We start from the raw sequence: 25290 nt of genomic DNA, 5'->3' as shown, positions 1-25290 counted from the left end.
AAGGCCAGACAGTAAGTATTTTGGGCTTTGTGGGTCATTCAGTCTCCTCATACCTGTACAGCTCTTGGTGCAAAAGCAGCCATAGTCAGTAAGCAAACATGATGTGTATCTATCTTCCAGTAAAGCTTTATTTACAAAACCTGGCAGCTGGCCATAGTTTACTGATCCTTGACTTAAATGTAATTAACGTAATTTTTTAAAATCTGATTTTTCAAGAAAAGTCAGATGTGGTGACTTTATCCCACATTGCCCCACAGAGAAGTAGCCTGAGCTGGGTAGCCACCCTTATGGACAGTGCTGTGTTCTCCAAGCTCCACCAGTCATGTGTAGGCATGGGTGTTTTTCTTTCCATGGGGGAAGAAAACTAGTTGGTGGAGCTAAAGCAATGAATTTGTCTTGGCACAGCCAAAACCACAAATGTTTGTGATCACTTGTTAACGTCTGGATATTGTCTGCTGGGCTAGAGTCATCCAGACTCTTCCACATGGCTTTTCATGATTGTAAATAGAATTAAAACCCCAGTGTCCAATGTCATGGCTCATTACCTTTCTATGGTGGCACCCAGCCGAGGTGCTTCGAAGGGAAGAGCACACCCTGGTTCTTGTCTCCCCGCAGGCGTTGGCGGGAAGAAGGGATCTGTGGAGAAGTGCCCTGTGTGCAAGGGGCGAGGGATGCAGATTCACATCCAGCAGATAGGGCCAGGCATGGTGCAGCAGATCCAGACTGTGTGCATCGAGTGCAAGGGCCAGGGCGAGCGCATCAACCCCAAGGACCGCTGCGAAAACTGCAGTGGTGCCAAGGTCATCCGGGAGAAGAAGATCATTGAGGTGCACGTGGAGAAAGGTGAGGCTGCACAGCTCAGGAGCCCCCCGCTGGTGGGAATGCTGCTCAGGGGCTGATGGTGGGGCATGCAGGGATCAGGGAAATGAGCTCACAGATTAGAGCCTGCCATCAATCCTTCTACCTTCCAAGGCCTCTTCCCTCGCCTTTATTTCCATCCGTGTCACGAGCCAAGGTTTTCATGCAGAGGTCTGCTTCTTTGAGATAAAAAAACCTTTTTTTAAAGGTTTTCTAATGCTCTGGAAGTCACTTGACCTTGATTTTGGTTAAACCCTTTTTGTGCTGTTTTCAAACCATTCCTTTAGAACCATTTGGAGGGCTCTTCCTAATGGCTTTTGTCCACATTGGCTAATAAGAACTTAAGTAAGTCTTCGTAGTTACGTGTCCCTTTTCGCCACACTTCCCCCTCTGTTGCAGCAGTCTTTCAAATCCAGTGTCGTCCCCCTGCTATTCATTTTGCCTGGGGCTATCATTTTAAGATCTTTTTCCGCTCTGACATGTTCCCCTGATTATTCTGTGACTTTCTGTCTTTTCTGTTCTTTCTTTTTAATAGCCGTACCCATGGTATATGGAAGTTCCCGGGCCAGGGATCAAATCCAAGGTGCAGCTGTGACCTATGCTGTAGCTGCAGCAATTGGGATCCTTAACTGCTGTACCCCAGAGGGAACTCCTATCCTGTGACTTTCTAATCCATCGAATATAGCCATGAGAGAGGAGACCAAAGTACATAATCCAACACCCAAACCAACACGGGTTGAAGGATTTAATAACCCTGTGCCCGTGTGTACACAGTGACTTATTAGAAGATCCCCAGAGTTGAGCACTGTGTGCGTGTTGTGGGTGGTGACCTCATGCTTGCAGAGAAGCATCACCTGTCACTTTCCAGGGCCTGGGCAGGCAGGAGTGTCTGGTGAACTTGTGATGTGATGGCCTCTTTTCCCACTCGCCCTGCTGCATGCTTGGCTGAGGCCTCTCAATGTTAATCCCAGCCAGCACTCCCAGCCCCATGCCTGCACAAAGTGGGGAGGTTTGATGAATAAAGAAGCCCCAAAGGGCTCTGTGTGCCTTCTTCAAAAGCTTTGTTGAAAGTATGGTTTTTAAGAGAAATGGCTAATCAGAAAGGGATGATGTTTCATAGGTATGAAAGATGGGCAAAAGATACTGTTTCATGGAGAAGGAGATCAGGAGCCTGAGCTGGAGCCTGGTGATGTCATAATTGTGCTTGATCAGAAGGATCATAGTGTCTTTCAGAGACGAGGCCATGACTTGATCATGAAAATGAAAATTCAGCTTTGTGAAGCCCTGTGTGGCTTCAAGAAGACGATAAAAACACTGGATGATCGAGTCCTTGTTATTACATCCAAATCAGGTAATGTTTCAAATGTGTGTTCTGTTGTAGTTGTTCTGCACGTTTGGCTTTGTAGTACAGCTTAGCCTGGTTTCACATTCAGGACTGACTGCTGTTGCGCAAGTGAAGTGTGACTTGATTTTCTCTAAATTTAAAGTCATCACTAAAAGACTCTTGAGAATTTTGTGAGTCTCCTAGGAAAAAAATTCAGAGCTTGAGTAGAGAACCTCCAACAGGCATCTTAGGGATCTAAAACTGGAACCTGCCAATTTAACTTACATGTTTAAACAATTAACTTCTGTGTAGTAAGAAAACACAGCTGATAATAGGTGTTCTTCTGTCAGATGGTTATGTGTGCTGATTCATCCATGTTTCTCTAGCCTCTGTATTGTTACATGGGAGAGACATTTTAAAATCGAATTTTTCTGAAAAGACATTGCTTGCCAGCTTATCCTTGGCGGCTTCCACAGAACTGCCTGCCTGCATACACCTACGAAAGATGGAGGGAGCTGCCTCTGGACCAGAAGGGTTCTCAACAGCCTCAGGGCTCAGGCTGCCAGAATCAGGAGATTGAAGGCAGCTATGTACCTCCCGGAGAGCTGACTCACTCTTTCTCTCACATGTGGTTGGCCACGCTTGGTCCCACCGTTTCCCTGCCCCCAGTGAGTTAGAAGCAAAAGCATGAGAAGTTGTGCAGAGGGCGAGTGGTGACACCTGATAGGAACAAAGAGACAGAAAAACGATTACAAACAAAATAAAGAACCTAACAAGCCCAGCAGCCTGGGGCCTTTTAGCTAAGGGGCCCCAGTTTTGCAGTCAGTGGCTCCGAGGGCCACGTGTGAGTCACAGCACTTGACTGCCAAGGAAAGAGTCCTCCACACACTTTATTTAAAAACTCCTATGAGCTACTTTAAAAAGATTTCCTTCTGGGCGAGTTCATCCAGGGTAGTGGGATGCTGAATCAATGAGTGTTTAGCTCCCCTGACCCCACTTCTTATGAACATTGCTTTCCTTCTTTGTCCATTTTCATTACTGAGCTGAAGAGCATATTTTTTATCCCTTGCCTTTTCATGTTTGGAAGGAAATATTTTTAGATTTTGGGGAGAACCAAAAGCTCTAGGGGCGAGACTCCCATGATGCCTTCTGAAAAAGTGCAGGAAAAGTGTAGATGTAAGATGCAGCGAGCGCAAGCCAGCTTCAGGGTGTGGGGCGACGGCCCGTGGCCCCCTTGTGGGCCCCCCAGCCAGAGGCTGGTTCTCCTGCCAGGGAGGGTCTGGCTGGACTTCCTGCTCCATGCTCCGCTTGAGGCTGTTAAGACCAGACTGTCCTTCACTCGGGAAGGGTGTTTGTAGTGACCCGAAGAGACAGACTGACGGGTCTTGGCCCTGTTTACCCAGACTTGAGTGTTTTGATTCCTGGTTCCATTTAAGCCAACCTACCTTATGATGGAGGCGCCAGCTTCCTCCTCCTCGACCTGCTGCTGGAGCCCAGCATGCGGGCCAGCATCCCCTCCCTTCCACCCTTTCCACCCTGCCCTGTCCTCAGATGGGGATCGTTCTAATCAGATGATCTGTAACCCCTGCCTTTGGTCAGCTGCTGGGGGGCTGCTGGGGTCTGTCCCGGGAACAGGGACCTGACCTCTCCAGGCCACCCTCCATTTTCCTCTTTCCTAAGTAAGTCTTTTTTGTGGCAGGTGAGGTGATAAAGCACGGGGACCTGAAATGTGTGCGTAATGAAGGAATGCCCATCTACAAAGCACCCCTGGAGAAAGGGACTCTGATCATACAGTTTTTAGTAAGTTCATGTGTTTTATTTTTGTGGGCCTATTAAATGCTTTAGTTGGGAAGGGAAGAAACAACTGCTCTTTCCCACCTCACCTTTTATAGGTTATTTTTCCTGAAAAACACTGGCTTCCTCAAGACAAGCTTCCCCAGCTGGAAGCTCTGCTCCCTCCTCGACAGAAAGTCAGGATAACGGACGACATGGATCAGGTGGAGCTGAAGGAGTTTAATCCCAATGAGCAGAACTGGCGCCAGCACAGGGAGGCCTACGAGGAGGACGATGACGGGCCCCGGGCCGGCGTGCAGTGCCAGACGGCATGAGGGGGCCCCGGAGCAGCATGGCCCAGCTGGACTAGCACTGATGAATGTAAAGTTGGCACAATGAAAATGGCATCGCTTTAATGGCCTCGTGTTTGGGGTGTCCTGTGTATGTGTTCAGCATTCTCAACTGCTGAGTGTCTTTTTGGTTTTTCTTTTGTTTTTCTTTTGGTTGTAACTTAAGTTATAGCTTAATTTATATTTAAATGTTTTAAGTGTAAATCACTTCTAGTCTGCATATGGAATCTGTTCATTTACATTTTCAGGAAACTTCTGAGATACCAGTGACCGCACTGACACTTTGTGCTTCTAGTGGCTTTGCCATAATTCATTTCTACCAATAAAGCACAGCCCAGTGAACAGCACTTAGCTCCCTAGCAAACCTCCAGGCATGAAGTGGGCGAACTGGCTCATCTCTTGCTCCGTGCCTCTTTGCCTCCCCCTGCCCCCCATGGCAAAATTATGAGGGTATGATCTCAGGGCTGCTAATGTGGCATTTCCAAATCTAGATGATTCTCCTCAAGAATAAAAGCACATCTGTGGATTGGACTTGGCTGCAGGGCCAACTTGGTTCCTCCTGTTCTGTGCCCGTGAATGTTTGGAATAGGGTGTGAGTGTGTCTGATCATCTCTCTTGGAAGCTTCCTGAACCTTCCAAGCCTTGTGGTGAGGACAAACCAGTGTTTTAAATGAAACGCTGATAAAATGTTTGTGTGCGACCCCTGCACTGTTTGTTGTTTTATCTTCTGTTGACAGCCTTTGCAGTGCTCTCCCACCAAAGTGCTTACTTGTAAAGAAAACGAAACCATCCGTGTCCCCAGCAGCCTCAGTGCAGCAACAGAAGCCTTGGGAGAATGCTGGTGGTTCGGCCCCATGGCACAGCCAGCTTCCCTGTCTGACCACTGATCCTGGATGACTTGAGGGTCTGGAAAGGCAGAGAACATCTCAGTGTTTCCCACCTCATTCTCCCAGATTCAACTCCCTTCCAAAGGATGGTTCCTTTCCTTGCACAGCCATATCACAAAGGGCTTCCTGCTCAAGGGATAATGTTTTATTTAGTGAGAACTAAAGCTCTACTCTGGACTGCAGTCTCTATAGACTGCCATGTAAATGATAGCTTGTTTGAAGGGACACGAGTCATTAATTTTCTGGCAGGTAGACTACAGTTTAAATTTAGGGCTACCTCAACCTTTAGCCACTACTCCTTTCCTTCCCGCAATACTCACAAAGAAAAATTGCTGCCTTCTAAGCTGCTGGGTTAAAGCAGAGGCCACTTTTCAGATACACCCTTACTTGGTTATACAGTACCTGAGAGTTTGACTGAGGCCAGGGACCTCCCCAGGAGGGCCAAAGGGCAGATCAGACCCATGGCAGGTAGGTCCAGAGGATGGACCAGTCTCCAGCAGAAGATTGCTGACTAGTGGGTGGGCACAATTTGCGCAAATAAGGTATAAAAAAGCCTACCTGTCCCACTTTGACCAATAGTCAGGAAAGACATAAAACCTATTCTTTCAAATAAGCCTATATGAAAATCAATTTACAAATGGACCACAACTCCAGGGTGTTTTGTTTCTGTGCTGTGACTTCCTAATAAATTACTGCTAGAAAATTACTGTCTAGTTGATGATGGGGCAAAATTACATTCAGCTCCTTGTCATGTAATAGAATTTGGAGGGTGTTGCTTGAAATTTATGCCACCTGTACATTTGTCAGCTTAAAATTAAAATCAAGCTGGTATGAGAGACAGATGGTTTTGGGCTTTTTTTTTTTTTTTTTTTCCCTTCCATTTTCTTGAGCTCCAAAGAACAGTGCTAAGTGCCAGTTTGCCTCATATTGGTTGATACAATGAAGTTTCTACTCATCAAGCTTATACTTTGGGGACGGGGGATAAATGCAAACATCAGGTAATGATGACTGCAGTGAAGAAGGAGAGTATTGGGAAAGGGACCAGGGGAAGGCCTCTACTGGGAGCTGACACCTGAGCAACTACCTGAAAGCAATGAGACCTCTGAAAGTCTGAGGGAGGGAACCTTCTAGAGAGAGGAAATGGAAGGGCTATGTGGTTAGAGGAGGGTGAACCAGGCCAAGAGGCAGGAGAGAAGCAAGGGGCTACAGTAAAGAGCACAGTTTGATGCAAAGGGTTATGGGGACAGTTTGAAGGAAAGGCATGGGACCTGACATGAAGCATATGAAATTAGGATCAGTAAAAAGCAACAAGCTTCAGAGTTTTAGTTACTTACTCCTTTCCCATTCACATGCAGACCATGTCTCAAGTGGGCTGCTGAGAAGAAATGAGGAACAGGTACTCCGGGATAACGGAGGCAGGGCTGGAGGTTAACCAGAGTAGGTACAGGCTGGAACCTGTAGACACTGTTAAGGCAGCAGTATCCACCCAGCAAGTAAGACTTCTCTAAAACTAATAGGGTGAAAAAGGGTGTGGGGCAAGGCACGTTTTTAATCTGTCAAGAGAATGCCCAGATAGGACCACAGAATGTTCGCACCCAGTCAATGTCCTGTCTCCTTTAGGACTTATTCTGAAATAGGTTAGCTTCCTATCACAGCTTCTGCACGACTTGTGCCCTGGAAGAGTGAGCCTGAATTTCTACCCTGGAAAGCACAGTAAGTGCCTGGATGTCTTCATTGCCGAGGCCAGATACCCGCTTTCACATAATGATGCCCATTCCTCTCACAGTTCTACCAGGAAGAGGGCAGATCAAAAAGAAGCATGTTCAAGAACGCAGATGTTTGCATTAAGAGTTCTTTATGTTAAACTATTAACGGCATTTCCAATAAAACATGAAAAGATTTATACTGTTTCTATAAAATTTAAGTTTTTGCTACAATAAATGCTATACTTCTTTTAAACAAGTTAGAAAGGTAAGGAATGTCATGATCAAGCTATACATTCTCTTTGCAGCTTTAGCCTGGAGGACTTTGACGTTTAAATTGGACAATCATAGATGTGAATTTCCTGGTCATCTCCAACAGACACAATTTTTGAGCCATTTCCATTGTATTTTACTCCCCAGACCTGTAAATAAAAAGAAAAAAAAGTTCTACTAATGCCTTTATTCTTTATGGAATTTTTTTCCTTACTCTATTCTCATTATACTGAATCTAGAAAAATACCGAGATGAGGACGTTCTCGTGCTTTGTGAACCAGTGAGAATGGGGCCTTTAACTAGGCATCTTCTATTACTGCTGTTGAATTATTGTACTTCTTACCTCCCGTACTCCAGAAAGTTTCATTTTTATTATTTTTTTGTCTTTTCTACGGCTGCACCCACGGCATATGGAGGTTCCCAGGTTAGGGGTCCAATTAGAGCTGTTGCTGACGGCCTACACCAGAGCCACAGCAACACCAGATCTGAGCCGTGTCTGCAACCCACACCATAGCTCACGGCATCGCCGGATCCTTAACCCCCTGAGCGAGGCCAGGGATCGAACCTGCAACCTCATGGTTCCTAGTCAGATTCGTTAACCACTGAGCCAAGACAGGAACTCTCTCATTTTTAAATACAAATCAAGTTATCTACAAACCTTTCAAGATTCACAATCTAGGAAGTGACCCAATGTTGAGAAGATGGAACCCACAAAGGTCCAGCATGGATTGTCATTTATGCTTCCAGAAAAGAAAAGGCCCCAATACTATCCTATTTGCACTGTGCTCCTCACCCACCTCCCTGTGCCACCCCTAATTCACAATCTGTTATTAGAGGTCTATGGAGCCTGCTTGGCCCCAGGAGCTAGACAACTTGGCATCTCAATTCATTGATTTCATTTGCTATGTGTTAAATTAACAAATTCACACCTCCTTCACAGACAGAATTGATGTGGTAGGAGTTTCATCAGGTCAGCCTGTCCCCCTCCCCGAGTTGGGTGTTCTAGCCCTGATTTCTGAGCTGTGATGGGGCCAGGTGACGGCCTCATTGCCACCTCAAATGTCTTCCTCTGAGGACAGCACCATGCTGACCCTCACATGCAAAGCAACTAGCCAGGACTCACTCCCTCAGTAAAATGTTTAAATCCAAAAGTGGAATGACAAGATCAAACCCCAACTTTACTGTCAACAATTTAAGATTAAATGCAAAAAAACATGAACAGGAGTTCCCGTAGTGGCGCAGTGGTTAACAAATCCGACTAGGAACCATGAGGTTGCGGGTTCGATCCCTGGCCTTGCTCAGTGGGTTAAGGATCCAGCGTTGCCGTGAGCTGTGGTGTAGGTTGCAGACGCGGCTTGGATCTGGTGCTGCCGTGGTTCTGGTGTAGGCCTGTGGCTACAGCTCTGATTCGACCCCTAGCTTGGGAACCTCCGTATGCCCCGGGAGCGACCCTAGAAAAGACAAAAAGAAAAATAGTAAAAAAACACGAGCAACTGTTAGTTAACTTTAAGCTCCATTCCAAAGAGGATCTATGAGAGAATCATAACATTCAAAATATATTAATATTAAAAGCCAACTTAAAACTGCCAAGGACATTTTATTTTTTATACTATTTCCCCAAGACCCTTATTACTCAGAGTGGTTGGAACCAGCAGCAGTGACCTCACCTGGAGCTCGTGAGAAATCCAAAATCTTGGGCCCAGGTGAGATCTACTAAATCAGCACTTGCACTCTTACCAGATGCCCAGGGATTCCTGTGCACGTTAAAGACTGAGAAGCAATGCACTGGAATGCCTTTGCCATTTCACACTCATCTTGGCAAAGATAAGAAGACTCCTGTAAGAACAGAGCCTATTTTCCCTAATTTAAAGACTGAAACAAAAGTTAGCAATATCACTAAAGCCAAACAAACTAGAAGAATTTCTGGGGAGTGCCCATTGTGGCTTAGCGGGTTATCAACCAGACTAGTATCCATGAGGATGCGGGTTCCATCCCTGGCCTCGCTCAGTGGGTTAAGAATCCAGCATTGCCGAAAGCTGCAGTGTAGGTTGAAGACATAGCTCAAACCTGGCATTGCTATGGCTGTGGCGTGGGCCGGCAGCTGCAGCTCTGATTTGACCCCTAGCCTGGGAACTTCACATGCCACAGACGCAGCCCTGAAATAAAAAGCAAAAAATAAAATAAAATAAAAAAAAAATCTGCCCTTGACTATATTCCAAGGGGGGAGAAAATCACATTACTTTCTTGGATAGCTCCAAAAGAGAAAACTGATGGCTATGGAATGGAACGGATGCTTCTGAGGAAGTAGGTCCTTCCCTAGCCAGCCATGGCCCAGCTGTGCCCAGAAGAGGGTCCAGGCATGCCCCAAGCACCAGCTGCAGCATTTTTCAAAGAAGTATTTAAAGGCGTGTGGCTAGTGCAAGTTTTCTGCCTATACAGGGACATCCCGCCCTGCGGGTTGCTAGGCTGACAGCACATCTCCTGCCTCTGCACCCTAGAGGGTGTGCACAGGAACATGGCCTGCTGGACATCCAATCAGAATAGCTCAGCCTCGAGGGTCAACCAGTCTTGACAACCCAAGCAGCAAGGTTATGAGTTTTGGCACAGTGGTCAATGTCAGCAATTCAAAGACAAAGGAATTTAAATGTTAATCATGCCATACCTGATCCTGGTGATCAAAGAAGGTGTGAACACATGTCCTCGTTCCAACATCCCAAACTTTTACACTTTTGTCAGATGAACTATTTTAAAAAAGGGAACATTAGCATCAGGAAAGTTTTTAGACCAGTTTGAAGTTGAAAGAAATCTGATTGAAAATTCCACAGTCCTAAACTCAATCTACCTTCAGAGGCCCCTTGGTGCCTGTGTGCAAAAGTGGTCAACCAGGGCCCCAAAAGGTGGCCAAAGATGTTGGCATCACTGGTTGGCTGTCCCCAGTCACAGGGAAGCTATTAAGCCATCTATCTCCTGTTTTTCAACTGTCTTGGCCATTCTGGGCCTGAACAACACTGGGGTCTAAAAGCCAACATTTTATGAACAGATTTTCATATCTGAAATTACTATTGGAACAGAGGTATCCCTTAAGTTAATGTAGGCAGAAGCCTAGATTTATGAGGAAAAACTAAAAGCTGAACCGCTTAAAAGAATTCACCTTTTGAGTTCTCATTGTGGTACAGTGGAAGTGAATCCAACTAGGATCCATGAGGACTTGGGTTTGATCGCTGGCCTCGCTCAGTTTGTTAAGGATCTGGCGTTGCCACGAGCTGTGGTGTAGGTTACAGATAAGGCTCAGATCTGGTGTTGCTATGGCTGTCGTGTGGGCTGACAGTTGCAGCTCTGATTTGACCCCTAGCCTCGAACTTTCACATGCCACGAGTGCGCCCCGCCCCTCAAAAGAATCCACCTTTGTTTCAGCTAAAGACACTTAACTTCACAATCTAAAAAATACTGCAGAAAACAAGGGCTACCTGAATAAAAAGAGTCACACCATCTTCAAATTTTAAGGCAATTCATACAAGACAACCATCTTAATTTTCCTAACATTCTAGAAACTGATAAGAATCATAAGTAAGTACCTGGAAACAAAGTGTGTGTCATCTGGACAAAATGCAACATTCAACACCCAGGATGCATGGCCACTCAGTGTGCCAGCCAAGTTGGCATGTTGTCTGAAATGGGAAAGTTTCACACAAAAGATGGAGATGTTAACTTTTGGAATATAATCACTGAAGTGGAAGGTATACTTTTCCACTTCACTTTTAACTCTGACCAGTTAACTGGACCAAATCTGCTATCCTTATAATGACAGTATTAGTATAAAAATTCCCTTTTCAATGAAGAAGCATCACATATTACAGAAACACATTTTTCAACGGCATTGACTTCAAATATGTCAATGCCACCAAGAGCCAAAAATAAATCTTTAACAAGCAGAGCTTAAAAGCTCAAAATAAAGAAGGCTCAGCAAGCCAACTCCTAAGATGGAAAGAGAACTAGCAGGGGCAAGTAGGCCATCTCGGGACAGTAGCAGGCTCTGACCCCTGCCCACCCAGCACCCTTTCTATATGGGGCCAGTGTCATAGGTTCAAGGAAGCTATTAAGATGTACTCTTTACAACAGATGTGGCTTAACCATTTTTAACCTAGCCTAGAACAAGACTACAGTCATTTTCACTTTTTAAAAAAGCAAAAGCAAAATCATGTATGGCGGGGGAACAATCCTAAAACATGACTAAGGTCAGTAGGTTCACCCCTGAAAATAGATCCCAGGGAGTGGAGCAGACCTCACTTAGGTACAAGGAGAGGTGGCCTCAGTGGAAAGCACTGGGACCACTGAGAAGGCAGAAAGTCCTAGGTCTTCCTTCAGTATTAGCACCTTAGCCAAATTACCACCTCAGCTTGGGTTCCTCATCTGCCATATGGGGATGGATAAGAAAGATGGATACTTAAGGACCTGCTACTATTTATACTGGCTCTGCTACTGACACAACTTGAGAGAGGCATCTTCCCCTGGGGACTGAAACACCCTCATTCAGCTCTAATTCCAGAAACTGCAGTTCTAATGCCAGTCTACTTGACGACTTTTTATCCTCCCAAAGCTCCCAAGTTTAAACTCCTGAAAAACTCACACAGGCCCATAAAAGGACATGCACGTGGATGGTCATGGTTGTGGCAGCCATTGCTGGGACACAGGGAAGTGTACCGTATGCACCCAGGGGATCAGAATGCCACACGTGAAAGCCAGGAACCAGAGGCACACTGATTGCAGTACTAAGTCAGAGTATCACAGACACATTCAAACACCTTGGAGAGGAGACCTCAGTGGGGGACGGGAGCGGGGGTTGAGAAAAATGGGGGAAAGCAACAAGGGAAAGGGCCCTGCAAAGCGTTACAATGAAAAACAGCCTCGAACTAAAGATTAATTCACTTCTATACCTGGGGTCAGAAACCAACAACAAAAAAGCTCCCTCATCTAGACCTGCTGCAAGCTGGCTTAAAAAACCTGACAGCTAGTGAGTTCCTGTCATGAGGATGTGGTTCCATCTCTGGCTTCACTCGATGGGTTGGGAATCCAGCGCTGCTGTGAGCTGTGGTGTAGGTCACAGACACAGCTCGGATCCTGTGTTGCTGTGGTGTAGGCCAGCAGTTGTAGGTGCAGGCGGCAGCTGTAGCTCTGATTTGACCCCTAGCCTGGGAATGGCCATATGCCGTGTGTATGGCCCTAAAAAAAAAAGAAAAAGAAAAAACCTGACAGCTCCCTAACTAGGGCAGAGGATTGCCTTCCTGAATAGCTACATCTCTAGAAAACAGATGTTCTCATCTTTTACCATCACTCCAAGCCAGCTATAACCCATGGCTCCATCTCCTCATCTGTACACAACGTATCTACCCCAAAGAATTTAAAATCAGTGAGCCTCACGAGAGACAGGATGCCTGAAAAAAAAAGGTAGCAAGTACTTGATCCTAGCAGGTAACCCATGCACATCTTCCTCCATACAGTCTAAGCTCAAAGTAGGGACACTGATGGGGGAGGAATGACTGGAGAGACCAGAGTATCTGATAGGACTTGAACACTAGACTCAGGACAGAGAACAACACACTTGCTAGGGCTCCTCCTGATAAGAGATAAAAGGAGCACTGGCATTAAGTGAGAAGCCTTGAATCTCCACAGGTAACTTACACGTCATAGATCTTGATGTAGCCATCATCTGAAGCAGTGACAAGGAGCTGCGAATCCGGGGAAAAAGTCAAGGAGCGAATGGGCATAGCATGGCCTGAAATTCACAAAGACCCTTGTTAACCTGGTGAATCACTGTCTCCGGTCTCCTCATATGGGTTTCCACTAACTATGCTTCTTTTAATGCCTGTAAATCATTGGGCTGCACTGTCTGGTGCTTCAGTCAGAGTGGGAGGATGCTGACTGGACCCTTCCTCCTTAAGCTCTAGAAACAAGCACATGACCCAGGCTCCTTCTCCAGGAGCCATTTTCCCTCAGATCCCTTCCCTGACCAACTGAACCTCACCAGCACCCTACTTAGAAAAAACTCCTTTGCCACAGATGTGGCCAAACATGGAAATATGCAGTTTCTGATTTGTAAGGTTGAACAAATAGAATGCTAAGGTAAAGGATACCCTGAAGAGGCAATATATTCACTTGGTTAGAATTCAAAATAGGACCAAGTATACAAAGTAGAAGTCTCCCTCTAAGCCCTCCCTGTTAGTCCTCCTGCCCAGAGGCCACCAGTGCAAAGAGTAGGCACAGAACTTTCATCTACCTTGAAATTATCGACAGAGAAGAGTTAATTTCTAATCACAAAGTTCTTTAGAACCAAACATGACAGAAACAAGAGTCTCATAAAAGCTAGATTAATATGTACATAAAAAGTAAGCTTGCTCACCAAAACAAGCATTTAACCCTGGTATAAGAACTAATATGTCTAGGTAACGACTATAGTGACAAAGCTGAACTTTGGAGGCATTTTAGATTTCCAACTGAGATTGATGTTTGGCAAAATCTAATGCACATTTGCCATTTAGTAGCATTTCGATGAAAGAGTAAGTCTTTCTTTGTGATCTGACAGCCCAGTTTGCACAAACTAAAACAATGAGCCACACCTTCCAGCGTATGAAGAAGTTTTCCAGTTGCAATATCAAAAATATTGATGATTCCGTCTATAGCGCCACTGGCCAGATACTTCCCATCAGGACTCTGTGCAGAGAACACAGGGAGATCATTTTAAATTCCACATTGTCAAACCATCCCCACCAGACACAAGCAAATCTGCTGGCTGCAGGTCTGACTGGCTGGCTGGCAAATCCCACCAGCAAGACAGCAGTTGCCTGACAAGACCAGTGAAGGCAGGATGTGTATCAAGGAATACAACAGGCTGCAAGGATCAGAGAGAGAGGAAAGAAAGCAATGTTTCCTTACATATGCAATACTAAGAATGAATTTTCCTCTTGTGTCCAAAGAATATTCCTTTTTCCCACTTTCAACACCAAAAATGTTCACTTTCCCCACATGAGTTCCTGTGGCCAGATACTGGGAATCAGGAGAAAAGGCCAAAGTCCAGGCATCCACTGAACAGAAAAAAGAAGGAAAAAAACTATAGTGAGAAAAGATGTGACCTGAATTTTAAAAACTTTATAAAGTTTTACCAAAAGATTTTTTTTTTTTTTGGTTTTTAAGGCCGCACTCATAGCATATGGAGGTTCCCAGGCTAGGGGTCTAATCAGAGCTACAGCTGCTGGCCTACACCACAGCCACAGCAACGCCGGATCCTTAACCCACTGAGTGAAGCCTGGGATCGAACCTGCAACCTCATGGTTCCTAGTTGGATTCGTTTCCACTGAGCCATGATGGGAACTCCCAAAAGATACATTTTTTAAAATTGGAGGAATAATGTCCTCAGAAAATTATGTTGTAAAGATATTAATTATATACCAATTTATTTAAAGGGTTTCTTAAATTTTTACTAAAAATGTAGATAGGACAATACCAAGCATGAGCAAAGATACTGAGAAACCAAAATCTTCATATACTGGTGGGAATATAAAATGGTACAGTCACTCTGAAAAGCAGTTTAAGTAGAAACAAACACCATAATACCCAGCAATTCCACACCCAGGTATCTACCCAAAAGAAATGAAAACACTTGTCCATGCATAGACTTGTACATGAATGCTGACAGCAGCATTACTCAGAATACTCAAAAACTGGTGAATGGATGAACAAAATGTGGAATATCCCTACAATGGAGTAGTTACCCAGCACTAAAAAGGACCAAAGTACTGATACAAGCTACAACACAGATGAACCTCAAAAACATGCTGAAGAAAGAATGAAGATGTATAAGAATACAATCCCACTTGTATGAACTTTTTCAAAAAGGCAACACTATAGAGATGGAAAGCAGATCAGCTGCCTGAGGCTGAGGGTGAGAAGACAGATTAACTATACATAGGCATGAGAGAACTTCTGGGGGCATGTAAGTGTTCTAAAATGGAACTGTAGTGGTGGCCACACAATGGTGGAAATTTACTAAAACTTATTAAACTGTCTACTTACAATGAGTTAATTTCAGAGTGCAATTATAGAGGTGAAAAATCCACTTCAAAAAGCTGTAAATAAGAGTTCCCTTCGTGGCTCAGTGGTTAACGAATCCAACTAGGAACCATGAGGTTGCGGGTTCAATCCCTGGCCTTGCTCAGTGGGTTAAGGATCTGGCATTGCCGTGAGCTGTGGTGAAGGTTGCAGACGTGGCTTGGATCCTGCTGTGGCTCTGGCGTAGGCTGGCGGCTATGGCTCCAGTTGGACCCCTAGCCTAGGAACCTCCATATGCCACAGAAGCAGTCCTAGAAAAGGCAAAAAGGCAAAAAGAAAGAAAGAAAGAAAGATGTTTCCATCTGGATGACTGATGATACTTTAGTACTTCTTTCCTCAGCTACACAAGAATCTCTTAAGACGCAATTCCAAAGAGCTTTGGGAGCCTCTGGAGGCCGAGGAATTATCTAGTTGTCCTGTGCTTATATGCGAACATGCCCTAGTCCTGCCCTTCTGCACCTGCCCAGAAACAGTGCTTGTCAGATCACAGGGAGAGGAGAAGGCTCCTTCCTAAGTCATGCTCCTCACTCCTGAGGCAGGGCTCAAAAAAAGGTCATGCCCTGCTCACCCCACAGACAGTGAAGGAGCGGCCTCTTGGAGCTTGACTCCTGGTAGACTGGGTTCCCAGCACAGATGGATCAGCACCATATTCCAGGGTTTTAAAATAAAAATCTCTCACAAATTTTAACACACATATTCAAAGTAATGATAAATAACTTAGCTCTATCACTTTTCTTATGAAATCTTTGTTTTAAAAAGGAAATTAACTTCAAAAGTATTCAATTAACCAAGAAGATATGAAAAAGCTTCTATAGTCAATCTCTCAAATAGTGACTTTAAAATATTTATCTTTACTCCTAAGTGACTGCAGCATTTATTCTAACAGGATTATGTTTTCTTATTCCTATTATAATTAGCTGTTTATAGGGAAAAGGTAATTAGAAAATCTGATTTTTATTGCTTGAAGCCTAATAAAAATCACTTCTGAATTATTTTACATTTCCTTATTAATTGTTTTATAATATAGTACTTTTAGTAGCAAATGGCTATATGCTCAAAATTGAAGGAATTTTTATTCCTTAAACCTTGTACTCTAAAATTGACTTTAACATTTGCATAGTAAATATTTAATCACTCAAGTCCACCTCATCACTAAAAGGTGGGCGTGAGGCATCTTGAATCATATGATGCTGAGAGGCCCCTATGCTTCCACCTTTCTTCTTCACCATCAGGCAGCTGGAGCTACAGCCTGGCTGAAGTGCCAAAAGTAGGATCTTCACCTTCTCTTCTGCTTCCTTTCTTCTTCAGGATTTGTTATCTTCTCTTTTTTCTTTTTCTCCTTCTTTTGTGGCGGTCCACATTGTCTGAGCATGTTTTCAGGATAGGTATAACGGAAGTATCCATTTCCCTACATTCATTAGACCTAGACTTACTAGTTTTACCTTCAGGTATGAATTCAGTGGCTCCTCAGCTGTCAACAGTAATCTCGGCTTTATTATTCCCAAATAACTGCTGTTTAATGGTCTGGTATAGTTGTTTAATGAACCTAGTATACAGGTTCCTACTCAAAAAGAATATAAACCCGACTCTCTTCTCAGTGTCTTTTTTCTTTCCTAACAGTAACCTTTCAATGATCATTTGCCACACATGGAGCCCAACATGCAACTGAAGGTACCATTTGTCAGGGAAGGCAAGCTGGATACAGATGCCATCATCTTCCTTGGAATCAATCCAGCACTCATTTTTTTAAAACTGTATGGTGTGCCTGGGGCCACAAAACCATGATGACCTTAGCACCATGAGTCTGGGGAGGGCTTAGGTGCCCAAGATGAAAAGGCAGCAACAGATCCTCCCTTCCTCCTCTCCTCAGGGGCACAGCTAAGTCTTAAGAGACTTTGTGGGCTAGTTTGGGGACCCAAGTCCCCTGTAAGAGAAGTCAATAGGGCAAGGACTTGTGCAAAAACAATCATCTGGGGGAGTTCCCGTTGTGGCGCAGTGGTTAACGAATCCGACTAGGAACCATGAGGTTGTGGGTTCGATCCCTGGCCTTGCTCAGTGGGTTAATGATCCGGCGTTGCCATGAACTGTGGTGTAGGTTGCAGACGCGGCTCGAATCCTGTGTTGCTGTGGCTCTGGTGTAGGCCAGCAGCTACAGCTCCGATTGGACCCCTAGCATGGGAAGCTCCATATGCCATGGGAGCAGCCCAAGAAATGGCAAAAAGACCAAAAAAAAAAAAAAAAAAAAAAAAATCATCTGGGGAGTCAGAGTGTCTAGGTAGCTTTTTTTTTCAAACATAGATCCCAGTGCTCTCACATCCTAAAAACTGATTCAGTGGATCCAAAACAGGGATTGGGTATATGTATTCTTAAAAGAGCTCTAATAGTTAGGAATCATAGACATAGAATATTGCCATGGAGGGGAAATGATTCAGTTTCTAGAAAACCCAGTCTCCTTAAAACTCTGGGACCATCATTCTTTCCAAAATAATACAGCCTATAGGGGCTACTGGACATAACTGGTGGGAGGTAAATCCACCTGGGGCTCCAATCAAGGGAATTATGTTAAGGGGACACCTGAACAGCTCTTCTGTAATAACCCGCAGAGGGGTGTGCCAGAGGGGCACCAGGTTCTCTGCACTCTCTACCAGTCATCACCCATTCTGGTAGAACAGGCTCTGCTCATGATTGCTATGCAGTCATTTACAAGTAAATATAAGGCTACAAGGAATCCTGAAAAGTCATATTGCTTGTTCCACATTAATCTAGCCCACTGAAATCATTAATTCCCATTATCTCAGAAATTTATCAAGGCTGAGGGACAAGATTATGCTGTCCTATAATACTTATAAAAAAAAAACAACAACAAATCTGTTCCTTTAGAAGTTTCATATATCTATCATATATTAGAAATCAGGGACTTTAATCATAATTAGGAGAGTATCATGGTATTGATCTATGAGGACGCAGTGCTTTATGATCTAGACCTCTACAAGGCAGTGAATGTACCAATTCAGAATATGGCAAACAGAGAACCTCTGGACCATTCAAACACAGGTCCACAAGCCTAAATCAGCAATGCAAACTATAAGTTGTTTTGTTTTGTTTTGCTTTAGGGCCACACCCATGGCACATGGAGGTTCCCACGCCAGGGGTCAAGTCAGAGCTGTAGCTGCTGGCCTACACCACAGCCGCAGCAATGCAGGATCCGAGCCACATCTGCAACCTACACCACAGCTCATGGCAACACTGGATCCTTAACCCACTGAGCAAGGCCAAGTATTGAACCCGCATCCTCATGGACACTAGTCGGGTTTGTTAACCGCTTAGCCACGATGGGAACTCCTGAAAACTATAAGTTTTTAAAAATAATTTTAGTATCAAAATTCATTTGGCAGCAATCCTAACCTGAACTGATATATATATATGTGTGTGTGTGTGTGTGTGTATATATATATATATATATGTATGTCCTAGTATAAATACTCATGTTTATGGTTGCTGAGATTAGTATTTATTTTAGAGTACTGCCCCCAGATCCACTGAAGACATTATATAACATACAGTTCATGCACCTGTATTATCAGTTTCAAATTCAAAAAATTCTGAACTGTAAATACATCTATCCCTGAAGCTTTCAAAAAGGGATTGTGAACCTACAGTATCTTCTCTAAGAGTAAAACTCTTACCAGGTCCTGCATCTATAGACTTTATCTGTTTGCCGTTTTCCAAGTCCCAGAGACGAATATGAGCATCAAGAGAACTGGATGCAGCAATGGGCAGGGTGTGGCTTATGTCCACAGACACCACACCCAGCTGATGGCCCTCCAGGCTCCACTGTAGATCCAGCTTCTCATCACGCCTTCAATGGGGGACAGAGAAATGGATTTCTTCACACACAGTACATTGCATCTGGCATCTGAAATTCTGGGCCCCTGTAACCTATGCATTACCAATGGTCTGAAATGCAGAATCAGAGAGGAAATGAAGAGCCACAGAGCACCAAATGCAGCTAACTTAACCATGGGATTTTTTTTTTCCTTAATTTTAAACTATTAAGGCCTTAACAGCAGAAAACAAGTGAGAATTAATAATCCGCCTTTTTATACCACCATTCTGCTACTGCTTTCTTGCTTAGACAACAGTTAATACTTCTCTGATTGCAACTTGGGAGCCCAGAAGAAAAACCCCAGTTTCCAAGGCTGTATGTTAGAGGAGAGGGTGCTTGCTCACCATTTCCAGACCTTCACCAGGTCATCCAGGGATCCTGTGACCACTGTCTCTGAGTTTTCTTTCTTGTTTGTCCCCCAGGCAACTGACCAAATGGCATCATCATGGGCTAGAATGGAAAGTGCTTTATTTAAAAAGTCTTCATGCAACTTATTAATTAAATGTGCTAAAATGAGGTTGAAATACTATTCCAATAATTCTAGGTAATATCCACTGTGTCTGCTTCATGGTTTTGCAAGGTGTTTTCTCATACAGCTTCTATTAGAACTATGGGGGCAGATACAAAAACTGGAGGTTCTGAAGAAGCCACTTACCCCAAGTCACAGGTTTACCAGGAGGAGTGGCAGTACCAGAATAATCCAATGTCCTTCCTACTTCAGCATGCTGCCCCACACACATTAGTCTGAAATGGCTCTCACTTGGCTAAAGTGAAACCCACCCCAAAAAGAGATCTAAACTTACTAAGAGTTCTCTCTTAGAGATCTTTTGAAATCGGTAGGCAGATCAACTGCAAACAGTACAGGTCTGAAAATAAATAACTAATATAGCCTCCACATATGAGGTGTCTTTTGCTACAATGTCTATGATACTTAATGCACCAGTATAAGTATTACCTCAATTAATCACAACAACCCTATGAAACAGGTACTGTGAAGGGCATCTTCATTTTACAGACAAGTAATCAGAGGCTTAGAGATGCCTAGTAGCTCACCCAAAGTCAAAAGCTAAGAAGAGGCAGAGTTGGGATTCAAACCCAATCTCTCTATTAACATAAGTCCACATTAAATTCTAAGCCTCTAAGTCTGGTGGGCCATGCTGGTGGGTCTGCAGACTTGGTGCACAAGGAGGCTTTCTTCACACCTAGCAGCAATTCTCCATGAACACCTCCAGGACCATTCATTCAACCTAAACAGGTGTGAGTTACATACAGCATCATGGCTTATGGCTTACAATCCCCACCTGACCCAAGCCTGCTAGCCTGCCACTGGGTTGGCATTAGCTGCATACAAGGTAGCTGACTGGCATGCCTGATTAGCTACTAGTTACTTATACTAGCTAATTTGGAAGAATGCTTCTAGCTTAACCTCAGACTTCCTAAATGTCACCTACTTAAAGCAGAAGAGCTTTTATGAGGCATTCCAAATTCCTCCAGGCCTCACCTAGCTCATCCAGGCTCTGGTGAAGAAATGAGACACATGTGAATAGGCCATACATACACTCCTTTTCAGGTAGGAAGGCCAGTATCACTGGACTCTGACCTGCCTCCTGCTCCCATCCCCATCACTGCCACACAGCTCTCAGCCTGCCCAAACACACTGGGTGGTCTTGACAGAAATTCACCTTGGTTGTATCCCCCACTTTCATTAAGGGTCAAAGGTCCTCTGTGAGAGATCCCCAAGGGGAGTTTTGAGTTTAGGGCCAGGCTCAAGTTCACTTTCTCAGATGGGCTTCATTAACAGAGTTCTGAAGCTGAAAGCACTTCCTTTTTTCACTTTGATAGCTGGGAAACTCAGAGTTACACCTTCCTCAGGTGGGAAAGCTTTCCTCAGCCTGGAGTTCCCCACTCTATCATTTGAGTCCTGCTTTTTCTTTTAAGTTAGTGTTTTTGAATTGTTTTAAAAACAATAAGAGTACTTGTTTTCAACTGCCTCTGCCAATTCTTTTGCAAAGTGAATAAAGTTGCGAATAGCATGGCTGGTTAGCATGACAAAAATCTTAAACCAGAGATAACACAGTTTTTCACAAGCAAATCTGCTAGAACAGGCAAGCTGCTTACCTTGCTCTTGTTTGAAGAGAATACTGTACTGAAAAAAAACAGAAGACACATTAAACCAATGGTCAGATTTCAGATGTGTCCCATCCCTTCCCTAAAACAACCCCTGGCACCCAAAGCCACCCTGCCCCCCAGTAGATATCGTCACCACAGTGGGAGCTACTTCCCTTGCTGAGGCCCTGACCTCCTTCAAGCTCCTTGATTCCTGCTCATGCAAGATTTGTAGAGTCTACCTGAAGAAAATCAATTCTTAAAGAAACTATAGTCTCTCTTCTCCAACTGCTCCACCCACTCAAAAAGCAGAGTAATAGATTATGTGTATTTTTCCTGCTCTGATCACCAGGAAGCTCAGAGTCTAGTTCCCAGCTTCGTTTTTGCAACTGTATAAAACCAGAAAGCCTGCATAATCACCTGTTAATTCTGTCCCTAATTTTACTACAAAGGAGAAATTTCTCCTTTCTGATTTTTGTTTCTTTCTTGTTTCTGTGCACAAATCCTGTTAAGCTTCTTCGATCCCTTTGTAAACTGTGGTATAGACTTAGATAAAATAATCTTCCTCTTAGTATTGTGCATTTTACTAGTGCTTCCTAACCCTCTGGTGACTAGGTGCCCAGGGTCACCCAACTTTTCAGGAGCAGAGGAGGAATCAGATGCTAATTTTCTGACTATACACCCTGACCACATATTGGGCTTGAACCTGACAAAGAGGCCAACTGATGTTCTTTCTCTGCATTGGCCTTACCTGGTTAGTCATTTCCTTCCCCAAGGATGAAGGGCTTAAGGCCAGACAGCTCTGTGGAAAGAACACCAGAGTTTCAGTAACGGGTGTCATTAGGACAGAGGGGGCTACGGGAGGTTTCCGTTGACCAAGAAAATAAGGCAACTCTGCCAGAGTTGCTCTGACATTTTTCTATGGAAGAGTCCCAGGGGCCCCCTTCATGAGCCCTACTAGGTGGTACAGTTTTCTTTCTCCTTTGGAACTCAGAGATTCAACTAACATCTATGCCCTCTCGAGTTTTCTTCTCCCCAAGCTGACTACAGAGAAGAACTAGTCTCTGTCCTTTGCTGCTCTTCAGAGAGATAAGACCATGGGACCTTTTAATTTTAAATTGTATTTATTCAAAACTCAACAAGCAAATATGGGGGAGCAAAGTCTTAAAGTCCATGCAGGGGTCTTAGCCAAAAATGACTACAAGAGCCGGTAGGTGTGTAAATGAAGACATGAGCTAGAGGAGATACATGTCTTCCAAAAGGCACTGAAGTCTTCAAGGACTTAGCTCAGCTAAACACAGACTTAACTATAGGAACAGCTTCAATTTCTCAGGTTATAATAAGGGTTCTTAATCTTTTTGTGTGTCTGCTACAGATCCCTCTAGCAACCTTATAAATCCCTTCTCAGGATGTTTTTAAATACATAAAATAAAATACATAGGATTAGGAAGGAAACCAAGTATAGTCCACTCTTGTTATTCAAGGCAGGTATGTTCTATAAAGTCACTGAACACCGGAGTTACTGAATACTGATCCACTGCTCCTAGGGGAAACACTGGGTTGGGTTCCTTCAAGGCTCATGACATTGTTGTCAACTGATCAATACATAACTTTGTTTTACGTGTGTTTCTGTTGAAAAGACATCTTGGAGTTCCAGCTGTGGCTCAGTGGAAACGAATCTAACTAGTATGCAGGAGGACAAAGGTTTGATGTGAGCCTTGCTCAGTGGGTTAAGGATTCTGCATTTCCATGAGCTGTAGTGTAAGCCGAAGATGCAGCTCAGATCCTGCGTGGCTGCAGCTGTGGTGTAGGTCGGCAGCTATAGCTCCGATTTGACCCCTAGCCTGGGAACCTCCATATGCTGCAGGTGTGGCCCTAAAAAGACAAGAAGAAAGAAAGAAGGAAAGAAAAGACATCTTATTTTACATTGTTAATTCATTGATAGTGAACTCATGGCTAATGGCGCAGTAATTCATGCCTAAATAAAACTTATCTAACACATGTATTTTCTCCATAAGGCACATCACAGTCTTCCTGCACTAAGGAACACTAAGATAGCGCTTTAGACTTGGGGGGCTAGTTTAAACAGTGAAATCACCAACAAAAGGACAAAAATGCAAAAATTATGGCACTAACAGACTGAAGAAAAGACATTTGTTTATAGCATGAGAGCTGAGATAAGAAGGCAGTGTCTCCTTGTTGAACTGCAGCTGAGAATGTTGTGTTAGTTGATTCAAGTAGCTTCACACATACCCAAGAAAGCTCACAAATGCACTGCAAGCATTGATTTGGGGGCTACAAATAAATTTTAGCATGTAGGCAAATTTGCAAATACAGTACCTGAGAATAATGAGGAATGTATACTGAAATAAAATTTTACCAAATACAAAAATTAAATCTATGATAGCATAACATATGTGATTTTTTATTTATGCATTATATAACAAGATCTAGTAGCAAATCTAGTAACTACCGTAATTTCAAAGTCATGATGCCCTTACACAATATTCTAAGATATGATAACATCTGGGACTTCTATTGACAACAAAGTCACCCTGTTAATACTACAGGGTTTGCTGATGACATTCAAAATTGAAGGACATGCTAAAATTCAGTTTGTGGTTAGAGAATATAAGGACGCAGTTGTTCTTCTCATCTAAGTTCCTGGCTCCCTCAATTCTACCCATGAACAGAAGAGACCACACAGCTACGGCATCCAGGCTCAGGTTACTTGCTTTAAATCTACAGCCCCTGAAAAGGCTACTGTCAAGTTTTTCTAAGAATAACAGAAACAACAAACAATCAGTCTGTAAATAATCTTTGCCTATGAAGATCTCAATCAAGCTGGAAGAGCTTAATTCATTTGTGACCCAAGAACAGGGTCTGGCCAGGGTAGGAAAGACAGGGAAGGAGCTCAAGCCAGTTCTGATGAAGTGAATGGCATTCAGACTCTGCCTGGGCACCAGCCCTCTGCCCAGTGAAGCAGAGGTCTGCTCTCTCCTCTTCCCAGACCTGCCTGGCATCCCTGCAACAGACAGAAACAAAAGGAAGGCTTGCAAGAAGCCAACTTCCAAGAAGCTAGCCTCCTCAAGACAGAGGTGTGCTTCTGTCAATGAACGCTTTGAGGATGTACCATGAGTCAGGTTTCTTAAGTACTACACATAGATTAGTTTACTGAACCTTCCCTCAAATCCCATTCAGTAGATACCTCTACCTTCCAGATAAGGAAAGTGAGACTTAAGAGAGGTTAAGGAAGCTTCCCCAAGGTCAGTCTGACAGTAGCAGATGGATACAAGCTGTAGTATAGGCTACCAAACTACATTACCTCCTGCATAAGTTTCTTATAATTTCAGAGCTAAGAGGACCCCCAAATCCTCCTTTGCCAACTTCTTTAGAGAATTTTTTCCCATTTCCCGGGCAGAATTCATTGCTCCCTCCTCAGTGTTTCCAAAGACCATTCATTATAGGCCTCTAGTCAATTACTCAGGCAGGTCAGTAATCCACAATATTACATGGCAATTGAAGTAAAGACAACCCAGCCTGCGCTAGTGCCTTCCCGTGATGGGAAGCTCGTTACCTCAGAAGACAGCGTGGCACACTACTGGGAAACTTCAGTTAGAGTCTTCTGTCTACGGGCACCGAGACCTACCGCAGAGAAACCAGCCCTAACCTCGAGGCTGCACAGAACATCCTCGGGAAGCAAGATGAGACAACCTACCCTCTCCCCTCAGGCCCCGCACACCGAGAGGCAGCCAGCGTAAATGGAGTGAGGGAAGCCATCCTCGGGCCCCACGGCTTGGAGTATCGGAACAAACCCTCTTAGAGGCAGCCTACCCTCGTTAACCCCCACTTCAGCCCGGCCGCCAGCGGCACCGAAGACTGCGGTCCTTAACGGCTGTACCAACCAACTCACCTCACTGCCCGGCTGCACAGCCCCTCAGCTCTTCCGAGGACCGGCTCCGCGCGACCTCGGCGCGCGGCAATGAGCTCACGAAGGGGCGGGACATCACTTAGGTCCCAGGGCGCA

At 44.3% G+C, this 25290-nt stretch overlaps 2 protein-coding genes across 3 annotated transcripts in view; one reads left to right on the top strand and one right to left on the bottom strand.

Moving 5' to 3' along the window:
* Positions 1-6032, top strand: part of DNAJA4 (DnaJ heat shock protein family (Hsp40) member A4) — a gene marked incomplete at its 5' end in the record, with an annotated part of 14530 nt that extends 8498 nt beyond the window's left edge. The window contains 4 exon segments of the mRNA NM_214339.1: positions 616-843; positions 1979-2209; positions 3882-3982; positions 4075-6032. Coding sequence (NP_999504.1) covers positions 616-843; positions 1979-2209; positions 3882-3982; positions 4075-4290 — 776 coding nt within the window. The 3' untranslated portion in view covers positions 4291-6032.
* Positions 5040-25290, bottom strand: WDR61 (WD repeat domain 61). Of its 2 annotated transcripts, XM_001927002.7 has the most exons (11): positions 25177-25289; positions 22015-22065; positions 21276-21303; positions 19502-19607; positions 18958-19130; positions 14099-14247; positions 13783-13876; positions 12848-12941; positions 10744-10836; positions 9831-9909; positions 5040-7317 (listed from the first exon to the last, which is right to left on the bottom strand). In XM_001927002.7, exons 2-11 carry the CDS (start codon positions 22024-22026, stop codon positions 7228-7230), a joined length of 918 nt encoding a protein of 305 aa, XP_001927037.1. In that variant the 5' UTR covers positions 22027-22065; positions 25177-25289; the 3' UTR covers positions 5040-7227. The 2 variants fall into 2 exon arrangements, with proteins under 2 accessions (XP_001927037.1, XP_013844436.1); XM_013988982.2 differs by lacking the exons at positions 18958-19130; positions 19502-19607 and having other exon boundaries at positions 25177-25290.

The sequence above is a fragment of the Sus scrofa genome, chromosome 7 (genome assembly GCF_000003025.6).
Source record: "Sus scrofa isolate TJ Tabasco breed Duroc chromosome 7, Sscrofa11.1, whole genome shotgun sequence".
NCBI classification, from domain to species: domain Eukaryota; kingdom Metazoa; phylum Chordata; class Mammalia; order Artiodactyla; family Suidae; genus Sus; species Sus scrofa.
Note: the sequence above shows the minus strand (reverse complement) of the source record. Positions and strands in the feature narration are given on the sequence as shown.

What these genes read in the sequence shown, in the direction of transcription:
- WDR61 (XM_001927002.7), bottom strand. An exon ending in CTGGTGAAGGTCTGGAAATG is followed by an intron (nt 19,131 to 19,501) that starts GTGAGCAAGCAC and finishes CCCCCATTGAAG; the next exon opens with GCGTGATGAGAAGCTGGATC. An exon ending in TCATTCTTAGTATTGCATAT is followed by an intron (nt 13,877 to 14,098) that starts GTAAGGAAACAT and finishes TTCTCTGCACAG; the next exon opens with AGTCCTGATGGGAAGTATCT.